Here is a 23,359-nt window from a genome sequence, read left to right as displayed (position 1 = left end):
GTAAGAGAGAGAGAGACACTCTCTCTTCGTCGAGTCCCAAAGCGTAGTAGTTGTCAAACTCTGGGCGGGGTAAAACATTATACAAATGTCCTTACTTCACATGCCTCTGTCTACATAACAGTAAGTAGGAACTGGTTGTTAGTCCATTGGCAGATCTCTTTCCAGGGGTAATAATCCCTTAAAAAAATTATAATAATTTGGCCATTCTATCTATGACTGTTTGTGGGACACTGCTGTGTACAACTGCCTGCTGCATTTCGCCCACAAAACACACAGTCAATCCACTTTACAATATATCCTATGATGTGCTTTGAGATGTTTCAACGATGTGTTAAGGCGCTATATCAAATGCAAGAATTATTATTTTAGGGATATTATTACTGATTGAAGCAAGCTTCACTCACAAACAGAATAAATTCTGTCAGACAGGACGTCACAATAAACAAATCCGCAAGCTAAATGAGGCAGGTTCTGTCTCCACCATGACTTCACCCCAAACATACTGTAATGTTCATCTCTTTAATGTAAAAAAACAATAATAGTTGAAAGTTTCTGATGTAACTAACTATGAAAAACACTGTTTTTATGGATTCTTTATACATTTTGAACTTGTCTCTCTTCTGAGCTCTTCTCTTAAGAACATAAGAGCATAAGAATTTGTGTGACCGAACCTGTGTGACCAAGGTCCATTCAGTTCACCTTCCACCATCCCATCATTCGCATGACGTTGTGTCTAAACCGAGCAGGTTTCGAACAGCCGCCAAGAGTAACTTGCATTTACATAGTGATTTTCACACAAGGTAGCGTCTTGGAGCAATTAAAGGTTTGATGTGTAAGGCTAATGCATCGATGCGAAGGGAAATCCAGAGAGACTATTTCCACTCATTGGCCAGTCAATAAGCAGAGGGCCACAGGTGAAGACATCTCTGGGAAATCAAAGAGAAGACGTCTTTCCCACCGTGCTTTGGTAAACCTGTCAATCACTTCACCACCAACCTCTGCTGAAGCCACATCCTTAACAGCATTTAAAAGGGATTTGGATACTTACTCCTGGAAACAATGATATTAAAGGTTGTGAGAGAGCAGGGAATGGGATTAGAGTAGAGAGCTCCAGTGGGGGAGTGAGCACCAGTACAGACACGATGCATGAATGGCGTCCATCGGTGGTAGAAGTGTTCCATGGAACAAAGCATTTGCTAGACAAAAGAAGACCAAGTTCACCTTCCACCACCCTGACAGTTGCATGCGAGTGTCATGTCCTGAACTCATATACTGTATCCTAAAATATTATTTCCTAAATCTATCCAATTTGCATTTGAAAGAATTGACACTTTCATGATTGTTTGGAATGATAAGTCCTGATCAAGTGATCTTCTCGGGAGAAAGACTGGAATGAGCAGGAGCTAGTGGGTGTAGCTGGCGGGTCTTTTATTGACCCCCCTCCCTTTCTTATCCCTACTGCGAGGGAGACAGGAACAACAAGGCCAACACTGACTCAGAAGACAATAATAATAATAATACAAGTCCCCACACGGGATCAGGCTTCACAAGAGCATTGAGCAGCCCCATCCCTATTGAAGAAGCCAAAAGAGATATCGCCTTATAAATAACCTACATGCACACCCACTCGCACAGGCACACACACCCCAATTCCCTTTTTAAATATATATCAGCCGTATTCAGAGTTCCTTTCGCAATGAGTAGAAAAATAAAGTATCTTCGGTTTCGTTCCGTTCACTTAAAAAAACGTGGCTCCAGGCATAGGCCTGAGTCGGGGCAGGCCTGGGAGAGGGAAGAAGCAGGAATCCTAGCTGTCCCGGTGGTGACGTCCTCTCTTAGTCCTCTTTGTGACAGTGGTGTATTTGAAAGGTCTGTGATGGTCTCCCTTGTCCTTGGGGAGTCTTTTCATGAAATGGACCTCCCGTTGATTCTGCTGGGTCTTTGAGCCCTTCCGCGGCCGTCCCTTCCTGGTGAAACCTAGGTACCAGCCTTTATACTTGGCCGACACCAGAGCCGTGTAGTTGTTCTCTAGCACTTCCTCCACGAACACGCACTCCCGGTTCTTCCCGTTCAGCTGAGGATGAGGGGTGGGGGAGGGAACAAAATACAGCGTCAGTCATTGAGGGAGTGTGACATGTGACATTGACATGTAAGAACCCAGTTATTAGTTGATTGCTGGATCACTTTCTGGGGTTAATAATCCCTCCAACTAACTAACTAACTAACTAACTAAATAACTGAATGAATGAATGAATGAATGAATAAAAAAATAAAAAATAAAAAAATTTGGCCACTCAATCCACGACTGCTGTGTGCAATTGGCTGCTGCGTTTCACCCACAGAATATACAGTATATTCTTTGAAGTACTTTGAGATGCCTCAATAATGTGATAAGGCGCTATATCAAATGTACGGATTATTATTCTTGTGGCCTCCAACACTATTATGAGAATTATGACGTGCAATTTATATTTACATCTAATGTTTTTTACATCCATAGGAAAGAACTTTACATGACTTGAAAGGGAGGGGACTGAATTTTTTGGGGGTCAGCCAGGTGTCTGAAACTTGCAGAAACCCATCACCACATGTGTAAGAGTCTCCAAACCAAACTGAGAATTTTATGCATCCCACTTCCACATGGAAATTCCGGACATAGATTGTTGGAATGGAATGCGCACTCTCTCCCTGGAGGGACACATCCTGATTACCCAAATCTGAAAAATATTAGGTGCTAAGATACTCCTGGAGGGGGTTGAAGAAGCTGAGGGCGGGGGAGCAAAATGATCCAATGTGAGGCCAAAGTGGTAAGTCTTGAGGCAGGCTTTCAATGTGGGGAGGGAGGGAGCGAAGGGTGAGTCGGAGGGACTCTCGGATGCAGTTTCACAGAATGGGAGCAGAATAGCTGGCCCACTCATGGGGCATGCCCTCTGAGAGAAGGGAGTGCCCAGGTCGGAAGTGTTGCAGGACATCAGACAGGTAGGGTGGGGCCAGGTTACGGAGGGGATTGAATGCAATTTATCATTAATTCATAATAATAAATGTAATTAATATAATCCTTGCTTTTGATACAGCGCCTTTCAGTTTAGGAGCTCATCTCAAAGCAGAAGTTTTTACTGCAAAGTGTAGTTAGTTACTGTGGATTTGTAGATGAACATGGTAGCCAATTTGTCCACAGTAATAAACAGCCAATTTTTTCTGGGGGATTGTTTGCCAGGAGCCTGGGAGAGAGAAATTCCCTTCTCTTTTCGAATAATACTGCAGGATCTTTAACATCCACCTGAACCTCGTTTTAATATCTCATCTGAAGGACGTCACCTCTAACCATGCAACACTTCCCCCAGCACTGTATTGCAGTGTCAGTCTAGACTGTGAGCTCAGAATCCCTCTGACTCAGAGCTGAGAGTATTACTAACCGAGCCAGGCTGATTGGCAGATATGAACACCCAACGGAGAAGAGAAAGAATTCTCTCCAGGTGTACTGGCCAACATTCCTCCAGATAAAAATGGATACTAACTTCATGGCTGTTTGTGGGATATTGTTGTGCCATATTTGCCAACAAATAGAATGACTTCACTTTGCAGAAAGCTCTATGAAGAGCATTGAGAAATCTCCATGTTATATATGCTGTGTCCAACATGGGCAATGCATGTTGTTTTTGTCCCAGATCATTGCTTTGGAACACCCCCAAATTCCCCACCTCTCTGTTTATCTCTATTAAAATAATAATCCTACATTTGATACAGCACCTGCATCAGATAAACATCTCAAAGCGCTTCACAAAATTTATTGTGAAGTGTAGTGACTGTATAGTGAACCCCTGATAACTCAACCCTGGCTTACTTTGTCACTACCAATTAAGTCATCATGCTGTCAATATCCCGGCCTCATTTTTTAATGTACTTATGCATTCACCTAACTTGCCGCTCCTGATTACTCGCTACTGAGCCAGTACGGAACCTTAGTGTCTTATTTGACCCTCAATTTCCTTTCTATCTCACATCCGTGCCTTGACCAGCTCTGCCGCCCCCACCTCTGCAACATCGCTCGGCTCAGTCACTGCCTCTCCCTTCAGGCTGCCGAGATTTTCATCCATGCTTTCATTACGTCCATGCTCAACCACTCCAACTCCCTGCTTGCCTGACTTCCCAACTTTTCCCTCTACAAACTGCAGATCATCCAGAACATTGCAGCTCATGTCCTCTCCCGATCCTATCACCCCCACCCTTGCACTGCTTCACTAGCTCCTTATCCCCCAGAGGTTAGAGTTCAAGGTCCTTGTCCTCACCTTTAAAACCCTCCATGGTCTTCCTGTTCTCTAGCTCTGTGACCTACTAATACCATACCAACCTGTCCAGTCCCTCCGCTCGCTTGGGGGCACTGGCCTAGTCCATGCCCCCCACTCTGCCCGCTCCACCAATGATGGTTGGATATTCAGCCTTTCTGCCCCCACTTTCTGGAACTCCATCCCGGAGTCCTCTGCCTTGCTCCCCCAGCCCCCACCCCCACCCCCACCACCCTCTTGCCTCCTTCAAGACCCTTCTCAAGACTTTCTCTTCAACCATGCCTTCAGTCATCCTCCCACCCCTCCTACCCTCCACCACTCCTGATCTCAACCCCCAGCTCAGGTGCAAACCCTTCACTGTCCAGCACCTTGGGACGTCATCCTGATGTGAAAGGCACTATTTAAATGTAATTTGTTGTTGTTTGTTGGGACGAGTTATCAGGAGTTTACTGTATTTGTGGGCAAATGCAGCAGCCAATTTGCTCACAGTCAACATCCCACGAATTGCCATGAAGTGAATGATGTATTGTGAAACAATTGAAGACATCCATACAATGTGAAATTTTCTAGCATTCTTTACCTTTCCCAGGATCTTGCCTCGCTTGTTCATGCAGATGTAATGTCCCGTTTCCTTCCCTTTGATCCGCACGTGACTCCCGAACGTGTCCGTTTCCACCACAAGCAGAGCTGGATTGAGGAGAGGGAGTTGATGTGGACTGAGTGTTACAGTGACCGCGGTGGTGAGGTTAGCCCAGGAAGGGGCAGCGCACAAACAGGTGTAAGGATGACGGAACACTGTTAAGCGCTCAGAGATTCTGCTCCACCCCCCCACCCCCTCGTCTTGAAGGGCGCTATATAAATGCAAGTTGTTGAGTTGTTGTCCCACAGCTTTGGATCCCTCAGGGAAGAATCACCCCATCATGAAGTCCTGTAGCTCAGTGGTTAGAGCATTCGCCATGCAAGCGAAAGACCTGGGTTCTATTCCAGGCAGGGCGAAATGTTGGGTAAGTTTCCTTACTCCACACACCTCTGTTTACCTAGCAGTAAGTAGAAACTCGGTTGTTAGTTGATTGGCGGATCACTTTTCTGGGGATAATAATCCCTCAAAAAAAATAATTTGGTCATGCAATCCACGACGGTTTGTGGGACACTACTGTGTGCAATTGACTGCCGTGTTTCGGCCACAAATATACAGTCAATTCACTTTACAATATATTCTATGAAGCACTTTGAGATGTCTAGAAGACTTGAAAAGCGCTATATCAAATGCAAGGATTGTTATTATTATTTATTATTATTCAGCGTGTCAGTTCCAGCAACTGTAATACATGTCCCTTTAAGGAAACTGTGTGAGCCACACTAAGCATTGGCTGACCCCTGAACGAGCTATATGACTGGGTGGTTCATTAGTTGTAAACATTACAAAGCTAACACAAACTATACGCTGAATCAACACACACCAGGGCGAGCCCTGCTAATTCGCAAGAAAGGACACCAGATGCCCCAAAATTCCACCTGGTCTTAGCCTGTGAAACCATTTCATTTTCAGATTTACGATGAAATTTAGTCTCAATTTGGAACAACAACAACAAGTTACATTTGTATAGCATCTTTCACATCAAAACAATGTTCCAGGGCGTGAAACAGTCAAGGATTTGGAATCGAGCAGGGGGTTGGGATCAGGAGAGGTGCAGGTTAGAGGTAGATGGGTGACCAAAGGCATGGTCGAAAGGGAGGGTCTTAAGACAGGCCTTCAACAAGGCAAGGGAGGGGGCAAGGCAGAGAGACTGTGGGAACCTGGTTCCTGGCAATCTGGCTCACAGATTGAGATAGAAGATTTTCCACAATTTCCACACGACAAAATGGTCTGGCAGGCAAGCCTTGGTGGAAATTTGGGTCTTTGAGCCAATGGTAAAAGTGCAGGTTATTTCAGGTAGGACAGAAGGAACTTCATTCAGAGGCTTGTTAGAGTTCATTCCCACAAGTGGCTATTAAAGCTGGATCCATAGAATCGTTCTAGGGTCGACATCAGGAAAACGTCTCAAAGTGATTCATTCTCTCAATTTTAATGACTGTGTTTGGAGACAAATCTGGCAGCCAATTTGCGCACATCAGTAAACAGCCATGATTGTTGGCCAGGATACCGGGAAAGAGAAACTCCCTTCTCTTTTCCAATAGTGCCACAGGATTTTTAATGTCTCAAAGTGTTTCACGGGATACACTGTAAAGTGTAGTGACTGGTGTTTTGAAGGCGAACATTTTGAATGGAACAGAGATCCAGTAACAGCCTTTGAAACGTTGAAAGGATACTATGTGCTTTGTCACTGGAAAAGTTAAAGGGGAGGTTAGAAATGTTTTATCATTCAAATAGTTATCTGATAACATGGAATCCTTCACCATAAGTCGCTATTGAAGCAAAGACTGTAAAGAAATTTTCAAGAGGGTCTGAGGAAAGAGCAGGAAATGGGATTAGAATAGAGAACTCCAGTGGGGAGCAAGACCCACTTAAAGGGAAAGGTGATATATAGGGATTGATTGCTAAAATTATCCACTGTTCTTGGATATGAAGACTGGATGGTTGCTACTGTCCGTTCACCTCTGTTCAAGTAAATTACAACATGACATTTTCATGTGTACGTGGCCTAAGTAGAATTCTCAGTTTGATTTGGAGACTGTTGAACACAGTGATGAGTTTCCACTTGTGTCAGACACCCAGATGACCAAAAAAATGAGACCCGTATAGATTTGTTAAAGGCAAATCTAACAGCATGCTTTGATGAAATAACTCAGAGTGTAGAAAAAGGCAAAGCTGTGGATGTGGCGTATACAGGCTTTCAGAACAACAACTTGCATTTATAGAGTGCTCTTATAGAGAAATCCCTTATATCTCTATTACGCTCTTCACATGGAGTAGCGTCTCATGGTGTTCAAAGATGTTAAAGGCAGGATGAGGTGCCTCATGTGTGTTAAAAAAAATAATGTCGAGGATATTATTGCACTCTCTTCGGCTCCTTCACTCTACAACCTTTTATTGTTGAAGGGGAGGGCAATTCTATGGAGCAATATTATTGAAGGGGAGGGTGGGCTTTATTATTCAAGGGGCAGGCGATTCTATGGTTAAGGGAAAGGGCAATTCTCTAGCCATTTATTGCTGAAGGCAAAGGTGATTCTATGGGTCAATATTATTAGAGGGGAGGGTGACCTTTATCATTAAAGATGTGTATGTACTGTTAAAGGGATGGATGATTCTATAGTCATTTACTGTTAAAGAGGAGGTTTCATGGCTATGGAATGTTAAAGAGTAATAATAATAATAAACCTTCCATTTGATATGGCGCCTTATCATGTAGTTAAGATGTTTCAAAGCTTCACAGATTATACTGTAAAGTGGATTGACTGGGTGTTTTGTGGGCGAAATATGGCAGCCAATTGTGCATAGGAATGTCTTAGATTGATTTTTTTTGGAAGGATTATTAACCCCGGAAAGGCAATCTGCCAATCGACTAACAACCAGGTTTTTACTTACTGCTGGGTAAACACAGGCGTGTGGATTAAGGAAACTTGCCTAAGGTTTCGCCCTGCCTGGGAATCAAACCCAGGTCCTCTCATTTGCAAGGCGAGTGTATAACCACTACATAACAGGACTTGGTTCCAGGTTGCTGGTGATAAATTAACGTAGTCACCAGCTTGCGATCAGGAGCCTTAAAGGGGAAACGCACATGGAGGCAGCTTGGTTCCTTGCATCACATCAGACGCGAAGATCACAGAGGCCGGAAGATTAAAAGGAAATAGTATTTAAGAGATGGAGACTACCTCTGACTTTACAGTGATGCCAGAATATAGAGATAGCATCTTATCAGAAGTTTCCTCTATCTCCCTTTTTCTCTTTCAATCTAATGATCCCGCAGCCTCATATACTATTCGGGTTAGGGCTGAGACAGGGAAAAATCTCTTTTCCCAAAGGACAATATGGAACTGAAAAGCCACGGATCAGAAATCATTTGAGGGAATTCATAACAACAGTAATAATCCTTGCATTTGCACCTTATCACATCATTGAGGCATCTCAAAGCGCTTCACATGATTTTACTATGAAGTGTAGTGTATTTTCCAGGCAAATGCGGAAGCAGATTTGCACACAGCAGCATCCCATAAACAGCCATGAAGTGAGTGACCCATTTTATTTGGGGGTTTGAAAAGGTTTCGGTATGATAAGGCGCTATATCAAATGCAAGAATTATTATTATACAGCACTTCATCACGTTGTCGAGACACCTCAGAGCGCTTAACAGAATATATTGTAAAGTGGATTAACTGTATTTTGTGGGCAAAACGCGGCAGCCAATTGCACACAGCAGTGTCCCACATACAGTCATGGATTGAGGACCAAACCCGGGTTCTCTCGCTTGAGAGGCGAGTGCATGACATTTTAGGAACACAAGAATAGGAGCAGGCCATTCGCCCCTCGAGCCTACTCCACCATTCTGTTAGATCATGGCTGATCTATATCTCAACTCCATATACCGGCCTTTGCCCCATATCCCTTGATATCCTTACTCAACAAGAATAACAAAAATTGTCAGTTGTTTCCAGCTCCTCCCACCATTCCCCCACGAGCCCGTCCTCTCACCATACTGGCCCCCATCCTCGCCGTTGGCACTGATGCGCTGGCCCAGCACCTGGACGTGCTTGCCACTGGTCCGGCTGTACAGCTGGTAAACCCGGATCTGCTTCCGGCTCAGATCATCTGAATGTCGTGTCCGGTTCTCCACATATGTCCGGAAATCTGAGGCCCTGGGCTTGCACTCCTGTTAAGAGCAGAAACGGTCAGCGTGAGGGGGAACATAAGAACATAGGAACAGGAGGAGGCCATTCAGCCCCTGGATCCTGTTCTGCTCTTCTATAAGAACACGGCTGATCTGTACCTCAACTCTAATTGCACGCGTTTGACCCATATCCCTTGATACCCTTACTGAACAAATATCTATTGATCTCACATGGTTAAGAGTAAACGGGGTTGTGTGTAACATCAACAACGTGATTTACACAGCGCCCTCCACACGGGGCAGTATTCTAGAGCGCTTAACAGTGGAGGAGCCTGACACCAAGTCGGGTGGAGGGTGAGGAAGGTCTTAAGTCGTGCTCTAAACAAGCGGAAGGAGAGGGCAAGGTAGAGAATAGCAGCCCCTGCATATATTATAGAGAGCAATACATAGAATTAACATAGAACATTACAGCACAGAAACAGGCCATTTGACCCAACTAGTCCGTGCTGGTTTACATACTTCACATAAGCCTCCAACGCTCCTCACCCCCTATCCCATACCTCTCCATTCCCTTCTCCCTCATGTCTGCATTCTGTGTACATTACAGATAATAGCAGTCCCTGTGACAAGCTTTGATGAAGCCTCTCTCAGTCGGTAGCACTCTCGTCTCTGAGTCAGAAAGTTGTGAGTTCAAGCCCCACATTGGGACTTTGAGCTTGCACTCCAGGCTGACACTACAATACAGCGCTGGGGTGACCATTGCCTTGTCAGAGCTCCTGACCTTCAGATGAGATGTTAAACTGAGGAACCATGTGCCTGTTCAGGTGGATGTTAAAGATCCTGCAGCACAATTGGAAAAGAGAAGGGAATTTCTTTCTTCTGGTGTCCTGGCCCTCAGGTAAAATCATTTCACAGCTGTTTGTGGGACATTGCTGTGCACAAATTGGCTGCTGTGTTTGCCTACAAAATACACAGTCACTACACTTTACAGTAAAATTCTGTGAAGGGCTTTGAAACGTCCTTTTGACCTGAGAGGCACTGCTTGTCCCTTGTGCCTTCCATTCTACCATCGGTGACCCCCCTTTCAGCCACTAGGCCCCGAAACTCTGGAAAACTCTTTCTCAATCCCTCCGCCTTGCCTCCCTCCTTCCCCATCTTCAGGTTACACGTGACGACCTTTCTCTTCGACCGCAACTACGGTCACCTCCACCTGCCCCTGGCTCGGTGTCATGCTCCGCCACTGTCAAGTGCTCTGGGACGCTACCCTGCATGAGGGACGCTATATAAATACAAGTTGTTGTTAACAGATAGTAGGATTATTAGTATTAATAATAATAAAAATCCAAGTTAGAAAACAAGTGTGTATAACGTATTACAGCTTTTAGCAGAGAGATGTTCACCATGGCTCTCCTCTCAGCCCCCTGCAGGGCAACAACTTGCACTTACAGGCAGGAGAACATCACCCAGACTTTATAGACAGCATGGGTCACAACAATAGCAACAACTTGCATTTATATCGCACCTTTCACGTCAGGAGGACCACACAAGGCACTTGACAATGAGGGGTTTGCACCAGAGCTGGGGTTTGGGAATCAGAGAGGGGTGGAGATCAGGGAGGGTGAAGGAGGGATGATAACCAAAGGCATGGTAGAAAAGGAAGGTCTTGAGACAGGCCTTGAAGGAAGCAAGGAAGAACGTGAGGTAGAGGGGCTCTGGGTTACAGTTCTAGAGGGTGAGGGCAGAAAGCCTGAAGGCCCGACTGCCGATGGTGGAGCAGGCAGGGCGGGGGACATGGAGCAGGCCTGTCTGTACCCACCGTGCGGAGGGAGTGGACAGGTTGGTGAAGTTTCAATAGGTTGCAGAGGTAGGGAGGAGCAAGACAAAAAGCTTGTCAATGGTAATAGCTGGTTAAACAACAGTGTATGTTTCCAACACACACTCTTGGGTCCCCGAGACTTGGCTCTTGCCAACCTGTGCCTATCCTTTCTTGAATTATGTGAGCACGCTGTCTCCCTTCGGGAGAGAGTGCATATTCCATTCCAGACACAGGGAAACTGAACACGTGTGAAGGAAATTCTCAGTGGTTAGGTTTGGAGAGTCTTAAGCACGGTGATGGGTTTCTCCATGTGTCAGATATCTGGCTGACCAGAACAAATAATAATAATCCTCGCATTTGACATTGGACCTTATCACATCGTCAAGACATCTCTAAGTACTTCACAGGATATAATGTAAAGTGGATTTACTGTATATTTTATGGCAGAACATGGCAGCTAGTTTGCACACAGCAATGTCTCACAAACAGCCACGGAGTGAGTAACCAATTCTATTTGGGGGATGTTGGCCAGGACACCAGGAGAGAAAAACTCCCTTCTCTTTTCGATAGTGCAGTGACACTTTTAACGTCCACCTGAACAGGCAGAAGCGACCTCAGTTTAACGTCTCATCCGAAGAACAGCATCTCCGACAATGCAACACAGTGCTGCATTTGAGTGTCAGCTTAGACTGTGATTCCAAGACCCCATGTGGAATTTTAAACCACAACCTTCTAACTCAGAGGCGAGAGCCAGGCTGACACATGTGGACCATAGAAAATGCGTGCAGCTAATTAATAATCATTGATTTGGCCTCTTATTAAGATGTTTCAAGGATTTACTGTGAAGTGCCTTAGATGAATAAGGCTGGCAATTTGCACATAGCAACGCCCTACAAACAGCAATGAAGTAAATGACCAATTTTATTTGCAAGGATTATTGGCTAGGACACTTTGGGAGAGAAACTCTTCTCTTTTCAAATAGCACTGTGGGATCTTTAAGTTCCATCTGATAATTGGACATCACATAAAATACAAACTGGATTCAATGCTTGCGAAAACATCTTCCTTTTAGAGTTAAATGGCAGGAAAGAATCCTGCATTGGGTCAGCCTGTCTCTCCACCACACTCTCTGCCTCCTTATCTCAACAAGCACAGCTACATCCTCATTTCATAACATGCAAGTATTATCTCTCTCACTCTACCTCTCTCTCTCTGTTGTTTTGAATCTCTCTCTCTCTCTCTCTGAATCCCCTCTCTCCCAGTCTCAGTCTCTTCCTTTCTCTCTCTGTCTCCCACTCAGTCTCTTTCAGTATCTCTTTCCACTCTCTTTCTCTCCATCTCGCCCTTTCTCTCAGTCTCTCAATCTCTCTGTCTCTCTCTCTTTGAATCCTTCTCTATGCACCCTCTCTCAAAATCCCTTTGATTTTTGCCATCTGTCAAAAGCCTCTGAATGTTGTTTGTGTGTCCGCCTGGCTCAGTGGTAGCACTCTCGCCTTTGAGTCACGTTGTGGGTTCAAGCTCCACTTCAGAACTTGGAATCACAAGCTGACACTCCAATGCAGCCCTAATCGGAGGTGCAGTTATTCGGATCAGACTTTAAGCCGAGGTCCCATCTGCTTGTTCGCATGGATGTTAAAGATCCCATGGCACTGTTCAAAAAGAGAAGAGAGTTTCTCTCTCCGTGTGTCCTGGCTAACAATCCCCCAAATAAAATTGGCTGTTTGTGGATCACTGCTGTGAACAATTGGCTGCAGCTTTTTTCCACAAAATACACAGCCACTACAGTATATTCTGTGAAGCACTTTGAGATGTGTCAACAACGTGATAAGGCGCAACATCAAATGGAAGAATTATTATTATTATTATAGCCTACCTATTTGCCTTCTGCCTTTGACTCTGAAATATTCTCCAATATGACAAACATTCCACAAATCTGTGTTAGTGAAATATTTCAGAAGTGATTTTGAGCTCAGAATCTAGGCTGACGCTGCAGTGCTGGGGGAGTACTGCAGTTTCATGCAATGCATGAGTCCTGTAGCTCAGTGGTTAGAGCACTCGCTTTGCAAGTGAGAGACCTGAGTTCAATTCCAGGCAGAGGGCGAAACCTTGGGCAAGTTTCCTTACTCCACACGCCTAATAATAATCCCTCCAAAAACCAAAAACAATAATAATTGGTCATTTTTAATCTACGACTGTTTGTGGGACATTGCTGTGCGCAATTGGCTGCCGCGTTCGCCCACAAATATACAGTCAATTCACTTTACAGTGTGTTCTGTGAAGCGCTTTGGGACGTCCTCCCGACGTGAAAAGCGCTATATCAAATGCAAGGATTATTATTATTATTATTATTATAATGCAATTTTCCCTCCTAAAAACCCCTCACTCTCTTTAACTATCTCCTTGCTTACCTCCTTAGTGAGAGGTAAGCGGGGTCTCCTTGGCTGAACTGGCTCCAAGGTGACATGTTTGGCAACAGAATGTCAGAATTAAGCCAGCTGTCTGTGACAGTCTCTAGTCCAGTTCCTGAGCCAGGTGGGTCCGCAGTATTCCAGGGCACTGCTGATGACAGCTCAGCCCAGCCTGGCTCATTGGAAGGACCTGGAAGGACAGACCAGTCACTGGGGGCAGGGAATCCTCCCACTCAGCTCCTGTTAACCCTGCAAACCATACCCTTAATGGGTTGGGTGGTCCTGGCTAGACAAGCAACGAGAAAGCTTGCCAGACAGCGATATAATACAATGCAAAATTACATTTGTAAAGCGCATTTCATGTCGGGAGCATGTCCCAAAGCACTGAACAGTCAGGGATTAGTGATTACCTGAACAGGGGGTGCGGGTGGGAGGTTTGGGGATCAGGGAGTGTAGAGGGCAGGAAGGGTGTCAGTAGGAGAGTGGCCGAAGGCATGGTTGAAGAGGAGGGTCTTGTCTTGAAGGTTGCCTTGAAGGAGGCAAGGGAGCGAGCAAGGTGAAGGGAATGTAGGATGGAGTTCCAGAGGGTGGCGGCAAAGAGGCTGAAGGCCTGACCACCGATGGTGGGGTGGGCTGGGCGGGGGACATTGAGCAGGCCGGAGCCTGCCAAGCAGAGTCAGCGGACAGGTTGATAAGGGGTTAGCATGTTACAGAGGTAGGAGGGGGCAAGGCCATGGAGGGCCTTGAAGGTGAGGATGAGAATTTTGAACTTGATCCTCTGAGGGATGGGGAGACAGTGGAGCCGGGCAAGGGTGGGTGTGATGGGGTTAAGGAGCCTGGTGTGAGAGAGGACACATGCTGCAGAGTTCTGGATGATCTGCAGTTTATGGAGGGAAGAGTTGGGAAGGCCAACAAGCAGAGCATTGGTATAGTCGAGCCTGGTTGTAATGAAGGCATGTATGAGGGTTTCAGTGGCCTGAGGGATGAGGCAGTGGCGGAGCCAGGCAATGTTGCGGAGGTGGGGGAAGTCAGACTGGGTCATGGCATGGATGTGGGGGAGAAAGGACAGTTGAGGGTCGAACAAGGTGGTGCCAAGGCAAGCTATGTAGTTTTAGTAGGTTAGACTCCAGCAGTTACCCGAACACACCAAGCCTTGGCTCTTGCAAACCTGCACCTAATGCTTTCCGAAATTATGTAAACAGGATGCATCCCTCCAGTGAGAGAGTGCACATTCCCTTCCAATACACATCATCAGAACATCTCTCTGGCTTCGGAATAATGGCTGGGGCCGACGATGCCCCTGATCGCAGCATTGAGCTCCCCATTCCCGTCTCCTCTCTCTCCCCATTCCAATTTCCTCTCCCTATTCCTGTCTCCTCTCACCATTCCCATTTCCCGTTCTCTCCACATTCCCATTCCCCTGTCTCTCCTCATTTCCATCTCCTCTCCAGCCCCTGCCTCCCCCCTCGCCTCCTCCCCACACAGGCTCTCAGCTCCTGGTTACAGGCTGACTCCACAGATCACAGACTCCTGGCCGCTGGGCAGATCTTATCGGTGGGTAAATGGGCTGCAAATGGCTCTCGCCTCAGTGCACAGAGCGGTAGTGGAGTCCGAACCTGACAACACAGCAACTTAAAGAGATTTATAGCCAGGACGATCCCCTCTGGAGAGAGTCCCACTGTGCGACAGGACCAACCCTTTAATAATAATAATCCTTGCATTTGATCAATCATTTGAACTATCTCAGCATCGATGCAGTGGGATCATAAACGTCCACTTGAACAGGCACTGATGGTAGCTCGGTGTAAGGTCTCATTAGAAAAATGGCATCTCTGAAAATGCATTGCTCTCCCCAGTACTGCACTGGACTGTCAACCTAGATTGCGAGCTCAAAATCCAGATAGGGAACTTGAACCCACATCCATAATAATAATAATCCTTGGATTTGGTACAGCTCCTTATCACATCATTGAAACATCTCAAACACTTCACAGTATATGTTGTAAAGCAGATTGATTGTGTTTTTGTCAGTGAAACACGGCAGCCAATTGGACACAGCAGTGTCCCACAAACAGTCATGGAGTGAGTGACCAATTTTATTTAGAGGATTCTTGGCCAGAACACTGGAAGAGAGAGACTCCCTGCTCTTTTCGAAAGTGCCATGGGATCTTTAACGTCCACCTGAACAGGTGGACGGGACCTTGGTTTAACATCTCATCTGAATGATGTCGTAAAAACAAACATCCCCCCAGTACTGCAGCCACCCAGCACGGAGTGTCATCTTAGACTACGTGATTCCAAGTCCTGACATGAGGGTTTTAATGCACAATTTTCCGACTCAGAGGCGAGAGTGTTACCACTGTGCCAAGCTGACACCACCTCTGATCGAGAGGCAAACTGTGGGGTGATGTCTGAAGGGGGTGGTGGGAGGGATGACCAAAAACACAATCAGAGGGAGGTCTTCAAATGGATTTTAAAAGTGGGAAGAGAGTGTATGTGCACAGTAAGCGCCCACATGTAGGGCACAGAGGCACCATTCTTCATGTGAGACATTAAAATGAGCTCCCACCTGAGTACTGTTCAGGTGGATATTAAAGATCCCGCAGTGCTATTGGAAAAGAGAAGTGAGTTTCTCTCTCCCGGTGTCCTGGCCAACAATCCCCCACATAAAATTGGTCATTCACTCCATGGCTGTTTGTAAGTGGAGTCCTGTGGCTCAGTGGTTAGAGCACTCGCTTTGCAAGTGAGAGACCTGAGTTCAATTCCAGGCAGAGGGCGAAACCTTGGGCAAGTTTCCTTACTCCACACAGAGCCTAATAATAATCCCTCCAAAACCAAAAACAATAATAAAATTGGTCATTTTCAATCTACGACTGTTTGTGGGACATTGCTGTGCGCAAACTGGCTGCCACATTTGACAACAAAATACACAGTCATTCCACATTTCCCGAGGCGCTATTAAAACGCCAAATTTCTTTCTTCTTCTCAATGACCTGAGCCACGTTTAGTTCTTAAAGGAGCCGTGTTCGTCAAAACGTTGGTCAAAAAAAATATTCTTGTCAGATTAGAAATGACGCCGTGAGGAGACAAGTGGCTTTGTCACACTTGCTGTGGGGCTGAGTCATATGGTATAAATTCCTCACTGTTCAATTGACCCTTGCTCCCTCCCTCCCAGACAGACACAACAGTAAAGGTTGACCCAACTGTCTAACTCGCAAATCTATAGAATGTTCCGGAACAGAAACTAGCCATTTAATCTATCACATTTGTGCTAGCATTTCTCTTCAAATAAGCCACCCGGTCTAATCCCCTACCTCCACACACCCCCTTTAACCCCCTCATGACCCTTCGTCAGGTCACCCTTAACGCTCTCAACGCCAGTGGAAGAAAGCCACAACTTCTCACATCTCAACCTGGCTCAGTCAGTAGCACTCTCACCTCTGAGTCAGAAGGTTGTGGGTTCAAGCCCCCAAGTTGGGACTTGGAACTCACAAACTCGGCTGACGATCCCAGCACACTCCTGGGGAGAGACAGATTGTCAGAGGTGCCATCCTTCGGATCAGTCTCAAAACCAAGTCTGCGCTTGTTCAGGATGACATGGCACTGTTGCAAAAGAGAAGGGAGTTTCTCTCTCCTGGTGTCCTGGCCAACAATCCCCCAGATAAACTTGGTCACTCACTCCATGGCTATTTGTGGACATTAATGTGAGCAAATTGCCTGTCGCGTTGATCGCGTTGGAGTCCTGTAGCTCAGTGGTTAGAGCACTCGCTTTGCAAGTGAGAGACCTGAGTTCAATTCCAGACAGAGGGCGAAACCTTGGGCAAGTTTCCTTACTCCACACAGAGCCTAATAATAATCCCTCCAAAAAACAAAACAATAATAAATTGGTCATTTTCAATCTACGACTGTTTGTGGGACATTGCTGTGCGCAATTGGCTGCCGCGTTCGCCCACAAATATACAGTCAATTCACTTTACAGTGTGTTCTGTGAAGCGCTTTGGGACGTCCTCCCGACGTGAAAAGCGCTTTATCCAAATGCAAGGATTATTATTATTATTATCTACAAATAATCTGTCATTAGGATTCGGGAGCGATTAAACGTCAGGGCACTTGACATTATAATAATAATCCTTGCATTTGATAAAGCACCTTATCACATCATTGAGACGTCAAAAAGTGCTTCACAGAATATATTGTAAAGTGAATTGATTGTGTATTTTGTGGGCAAAACGCAGCAGCCAATTAAACACAGCAGTGTCACACTAACAGTCCTGGATTGGCTAACCACTTTCTTTTGAGGAATTATTACGATCCGTCAATCGACTAAAATCAGGTTCCTACTTACTGCTAGATAAACAGAGGCGTGTAGAGTAAGGAAACTTGCCTAAGGTTTCGCCCCACCTGGGAATCAAACTCCGGTTGTCTTACATGTGAGGCGCGCTAACCACGACCCAACAGGACTCATTAGAAGAGGCTATGTGTTGAGGTGCTGTGCCCCTTTAACAGGAACGCTCGTGCCCAGAAACCCTCTGTCTGTGACTTTTCATTATGTGCATCAGTGTTTGTTTTTATGACACGCAGCTATTTGGAAGATTATTGTAAATAGAATTACTTTACACTCCAAACAATGGTTTGCAGGAGTCACTGGGAGAATCACCGAGTCACCACGGACACACAGAGCAAAAAGCAGCATTGCTGAGTCAGAAGCCAGCGGCTAGTGATCACCCCAAAACACCCACAGCGAGGGAAAGGTCAGGAAAGGTCTGTGTTTAATATAATAATAATTATTTGTAATAGCCCTTGCATTTGTATTGCGCCTTATCACAGTGTAGAGGGAGCTTCACTATGTCCCTAACCCGTGCAGTCACTGACGTGGGAGGGTCGCAAGGACATCTCAAAGTGCTTCATAGGATTTACTGCGAAATGGTGTGAGAGTGCATTTATCGGCAAATGTGGTAGCACAATTGCACAAATCAATGTCCCACAAACAGCCATGAAACAAATGGCTGATTTTTATTTGGGGGATTGTTGGCCAGGACACCAGGAGAGAGAAACTCCCTGATCTTTTCTCACAGTACCGTGGGATCTTTAACGTCCACCTGAATAGGTGCAGATGGGAAGCTTGGTTTAATATCTCACCTGAAAGACAGCGCTTCCAACAATGCTGCACTCCCCACAGCACTGCACTGGAGCATCAGCCTAGACTGTGAGCTCAAAGTCTCCAAGTTGGAGCTTTAACCCACACATTTCCGACCTGAAAGCAAGAGTGATACTGACTGAGCCAAGCTGGTACTTACACTGTGATACAGTCCCTCTGACCCCAATTATCACCAGATCACAAGATTGGTTCAGTTGCAGAAGACCCTTCAACTCATCTGATTTCATCCCTCTGGAACACCCTCCCATCACAGTATCAAACTGTGTTTTAAATGAGTACGAGTATCCTGACCTCAACCATATCCTGACCTCATCCAGTGGAGTCCTGTAGCTCAGTGGTTAGAGCACTCCCTTTGCAAGTGAGAGACCTGAGTTCAATTCCAGGCAGAGGGCGAAACCTTGGGCAAGTTTCCTTACTCTACACAGAGCCTAATAATAATCCCTCCAAAACCAAAAACAATAATAAAATTGGTCATTTTCAATCTACGACTGTTTGTGGGACATTGTTGTGCGCAATTGGCTGCCGCGTTCACCCACAAATATACAGTCAATTCACTTTACAGTGTGTTCTGTGAAGCGCTTTGGGATGTCCTCCCGACGTGAAAAGCGCTATATCAAATGCAAGGGTTATTACTGTTCTAGTCGTTAACAACAATAACAACTTGCATTTATATAGAGCCCTCACTTAGCGTAGCATCCCTGAGCGCTTGATAGTGGTGGAGCACAATGCCGAGCTGGAAGGAGGAGGGAGGTGACCTTGGCACGGTCGAAGAGGAAGGTCTTCATGTGCGATCTGATGGTGGGAATGAGGGGTCAAGGCTGAGGAATAGAGGAAGAGTGTTCCAGAGTTTCAAGGTTAATTACACTCTGAGTAAAGAAAAACTTCCCGGTGTCTGTTCTGAAATTGCCCCTTTGCAACTTTAAACCTCCGACCTCTTGTTCTACTGTCTTGATACATCTGAACGCATTGTTTACTTTGTCAATCCCATTTATAATTACAGCCTGATACCCTTGGACTATTTTGATTTTGGGAGGTCAGGCAACTGAGCAACATTCTCTCCTCACCTGATGTGTAAACATACTCACATTCCAGCAGGGTTCACTGGGTTGTGCCAGGAACCTCAGGGAGGTCATACTGGTAACTTGTTGGCTAGCACAGAATAAGCTTCACACTATCTCTAACCCACGCTGTTGCTGACCTGGGAGTGTGGACGACAGGGTAGAGGGCGCTTTACTGTGTCTCTAGCCCTGACCTGGGAGTGTGGATGGACAGTGTAGAGGGAGTTTTACTCTGTCTCTAATTCTGATGTGGGAGTGTGGATGGACAGTTTACAGGAAGCTTTACTCTTGTCTCTAATCCGTGTTATTGCTGATCTGGGAGTGCGGACAGACAGTGTAGAGGAAACGGTACTCACCTAAAATTGTGATCATACTAGTCAATAACTAAAACCAATAGATGTGAGCTCTCTTCATCTCACTCCTCCCCTCTCCCATGACTTTACTGAATGGTTTGGCCCAAATACTGTGACGTTTGAGACTGGGGTAAATAAATAACTAATCCTTGCTTTGATTTTGGGGAGGGCAGACAATTGAGCAACATTTACAATGTACAGCATCTCACAGGGAAGTGTTGCCTCGGTGTAGTGACTGTGTATTTGTAGACAAATACAACCACGTCAGCATCATTTATATATAAACTCCCAACATTCCTCAATATACATTCCAGCCTGGAACTCTGTGCCTGCGTCATTCTATACATACACCACTCAGACCCAGGATTAGACTCCAGCATTTAATGCAATCCTGAGGGGAGGGGCTGTTATTCTATAGATTCCCCCCGCATTTACGAACCCTGGATTAGACTCCAGATTTAACTCACTGTTGGCAAGAAAAAAATGGTAGTTAAGGTTTACTTCAAAAATGAACCCCTGTCCCCCACACACATACAATGCAAATATAATAATCTCATATTTAAGGCAATTTCAAACACACAAACTATCTAACAAACAAACACAGGGAAGTTTTCTAAAAGTCCTACCGGGGGATATTGGTATAAGCATAAATAATTAATGATTCATATTCTATATATAACTCCGTCCCTCCCCCAAACCCCTGGATTAGGTTCCAGCCCGTAACTCACTGTGAGGGTGGGGGGGAGGAGGCTGTTTTATACATATCCCCCACCACCACTACCAACAACAACAATCCTGGATTAGATTCCAGTCTGACTATCATATCTGGATACAAATTTACACAGAATGTACATTTGCATTAATATTAAGATCTGGTCTGGTCTTTTCTCCCTTAAGAAAAAAATCAATAATAAATTGGTCACTTCAATTCACGACTGTTTGCGGGACACTGCTGTGCGCAATTGGCTGCCGCATTTCGCCCACAAATATACAGTTAATTCACTTTATAATATATTGTGTGAAGCGCTTTGAGACGTCTAGAAGACGTGAAAAGGTGCTATATCAAATGCAAGGATTATTATTATTATTATTATCATCCTCCCCCCCACACCCCTCACAACACAAAGACACACACAGTTTAAACACACAGGACTTTGTGTCTGGGCGGGGGCATGCGTGAAGAGATGTTTAATTGTTCCTAATTGTTCCAAATCCTAATGCATCTCACTGATAAACCTTGCCAATTCTATTATAACAACCACATATATATATATATATATATATATATGCAGCACAAACCTTTCTCTCTCCTCCTAAAATACTTTACAAACTTTCCTTTTTTGTTAATACAGTACAAAAAAATCTTTACCCTTAACTTTAGGTGGGGGTGGGGGGGGGTGGGTGGGGGGGAGGGGAGCACAACTTCCCCCACTTTTCCCCTCCAAAAAAAGTTACAAAAAAGTTATGTTTAAAGGGCTGGTATTATTTTTTGTCAGCAAAACAAAATTGTATTTAAGGCTCGCTTTAAAAACTAACCCCCCGCCTCACACGCATAGACACAAACATATAATAATCTTATATTTAAGGCAATTTCAAACAAACTATTACAAAAATATAATAATCTCATAGTTAAGGCAATTTCAAACACACAAACTAACAAACAAACAAACAAACAAACACAGGGAGGGGAATTTTTCCAAAGTTCTAGGGTGGATATTGGTATAAACATAAATAATTTTAAAATTACAATTATAAATTATGAAAAATAAAATTGAGGGTGAAAGTAAAATAACAAGAGCTTTTTTTTTTGGGGGGGAGGGGGTTATATAGATAAACAGAGGAAGGGGGTATAAATCATTCCTTACCTGTATTTGGGGGCAGAGAGTCAGAATGTGAAGGCACCTAGAGAGGGGAGGGGTGGGGGAGAGGGAAAATATTATTTATTTTACACAAATAATTATTGATTAATCAATAATTGCCAGCTCCAACATCCATCTAATTGCAGCCAAATGCTTCTCCTTTATGCATAATGCAAATATAATAACGAAAACAATTATCTGTCGAAAAGAGATTCTTTCTTACATGTAAACGACTTTCGCAGGTGTGGAGCGCATTCTCTCGCCGAAATTGGGAGCTTTTCTCAGCTGAGATCCTCTTCCACGATTGGGAGGGAGATGAAAATAATAATAATAATTTCTCCTTTTTTTTTCTTCAATAAGAACTTTTTGCCTCTCACAGAAGTTGAGAAGTGGGTCTCTCCCCAACCCCAACCCCAAAACACACACACACACACACCACAACAAAAAAATACAGAGTTCCCCAAATTGACTCGTTAGCTATTTAAGAAAAAAAAGAGGATTATGAAATAATTCTCCCCCCCACCCTTTTGGAAGGTGAATGTTCACTTCACTTTCCCACGGTGTGAGGAACAGTCATTGCAAAAAAAAACTTTCCCAAAACTTTGATCCACAGTTTCCAAAAAATAAAAATACAAGTTAAAGGAAAAGAAGGAGGGTGTGTGGGGTGGTGGTGGGAGGGGGGGGGGGGGGTGTTGATCGATAACCCAAGTCTCAGCCTCGATGGATGTCCAGGTCTCTCTGTCCCCCTCTTTCTCTCTCCCACTCACTCTTCCCTTCTGCAGCAGATCTCTCGACCACTTGACACAACAAGTCTGTGTGTGTGGACCTCAGTGTGTGTGTGTGTGTCAGTGGTTTCAGTGCGTGTGTTAGTTGCATTTTAGAGAGGAGGTGCTGTTTGCATGGTTGTGTGTGTGTGTTATTTGCAGCTATAATAAACCTATCACATATTTCTCTCTCTCTCTCTGTAAGGGAAGGGGTTGGAATGAGAGATATACATTACCCTATTTTCTCTCTCTCTTCCCCCCACACACAAACAGAAATAAATTCACTCAGACTTGAACCAAATTCAGATGCACAATTTGCAATGTTAATCAATGCATTCTTAATAACACCTCTCCTCTCCCCCTGCAAAGAAAAAATGGGATGTGACGAGGGGGGGGCGAGTGTGGGAGTAAATTTGCGCCATTCGATATGATAATTATCACAACACACCGCAATAATTGCCCACTGTCGCTTGCGAAAATACAAATTTGTTTTTGTTGGGGGAGGGGGTGGGGAGGCAAACAATTTTTTTATTTTTAAAAAAATGAGAATTTCAAATGAGAATTTGTAATGAGAATTTATTTTGGATTTATTCCTTTATTTTGTTAAAACATTCGGTTTTGTCATGTGTGAGTTAAAGGCTGTTTTTTGTCTTGATTCACAACTTGGCATAAACATTTGAACTCTTGCAGGCGAATCTCGATCTATATACGAGATACTTTTTTTTCAGAAAAACAATTACTTTACATTTTGCAATAAAAATTGAAAATAATTTAATTAAAAAAAGTATTTAAAATGAGCGACTGGTTTAAGATGTACATATCTGTGAATGTTCTTTCTGTAAAACGCTTCGATAATTCCCTGTTGTTAACTGTGATCTGTATGTGTGTATG

At 44.7% G+C, this 23,359-nt stretch overlaps 1 protein-coding gene across 1 annotated transcript; it reads right to left on the bottom strand.

Moving 5' to 3' along the window:
* Positions 1-1,554: 1,554 nt before the first annotated feature.
* fgf24 (fibroblast growth factor 24) lies at positions 1,555-21,959 on the bottom strand. The gene is made up of 5 exons (XM_007906682.2): positions 21,928-21,959; positions 21,711-21,747; positions 8,917-9,094; positions 4,867-4,973; positions 1,555-2,074 (listed from the first exon to the last, which is right to left on the bottom strand). Exons 1-5 carry the CDS (start codon positions 21,957-21,959, stop codon positions 1,808-1,810), a joined length of 621 nt encoding a protein of 206 aa, XP_007904873.1. The 3' UTR covers positions 1,555-1,807.
* Positions 21,960-23,359: the final 1,400 nt, after the last annotated feature.

The sequence above is a fragment of the Callorhinchus milii genome, unplaced genomic scaffold (assembly GCF_018977255.1).
Source record: "Callorhinchus milii isolate IMCB2004 unplaced genomic scaffold, IMCB_Cmil_1.0 Scaffold1, whole genome shotgun sequence".
Lineage (NCBI taxonomy): Eukaryota > Metazoa > Chordata > Chondrichthyes > Chimaeriformes > Callorhinchidae > Callorhinchus > Callorhinchus milii.
Note: the sequence above shows the minus strand (reverse complement) of the source record. Positions and strands in the feature narration are given on the sequence as shown.

Excerpts from the sequence above, each read along its gene's own strand:
- fgf24 (XM_007906682.2), bottom strand. The coding sequence starts at position 21,959 with ATGCGCTCCACACCTGCGAAAGTCGTTTACAT. Across the intron at positions 4,974-8,916 it reads CGAGGATGGGGGCCAGTATG|CTCTGCTTGTGGTGGAAACG; the intron begins GTGAGAGGACGG and ends TCCTCAATCCAG. Across the intron at positions 2,075-4,866 it reads GAGGCAAGATCCTGGGAAAG|CTGAACGGGAAGAACCGGGA; the intron begins GTAAAGAATGCT and ends CCTCATCCTCAG.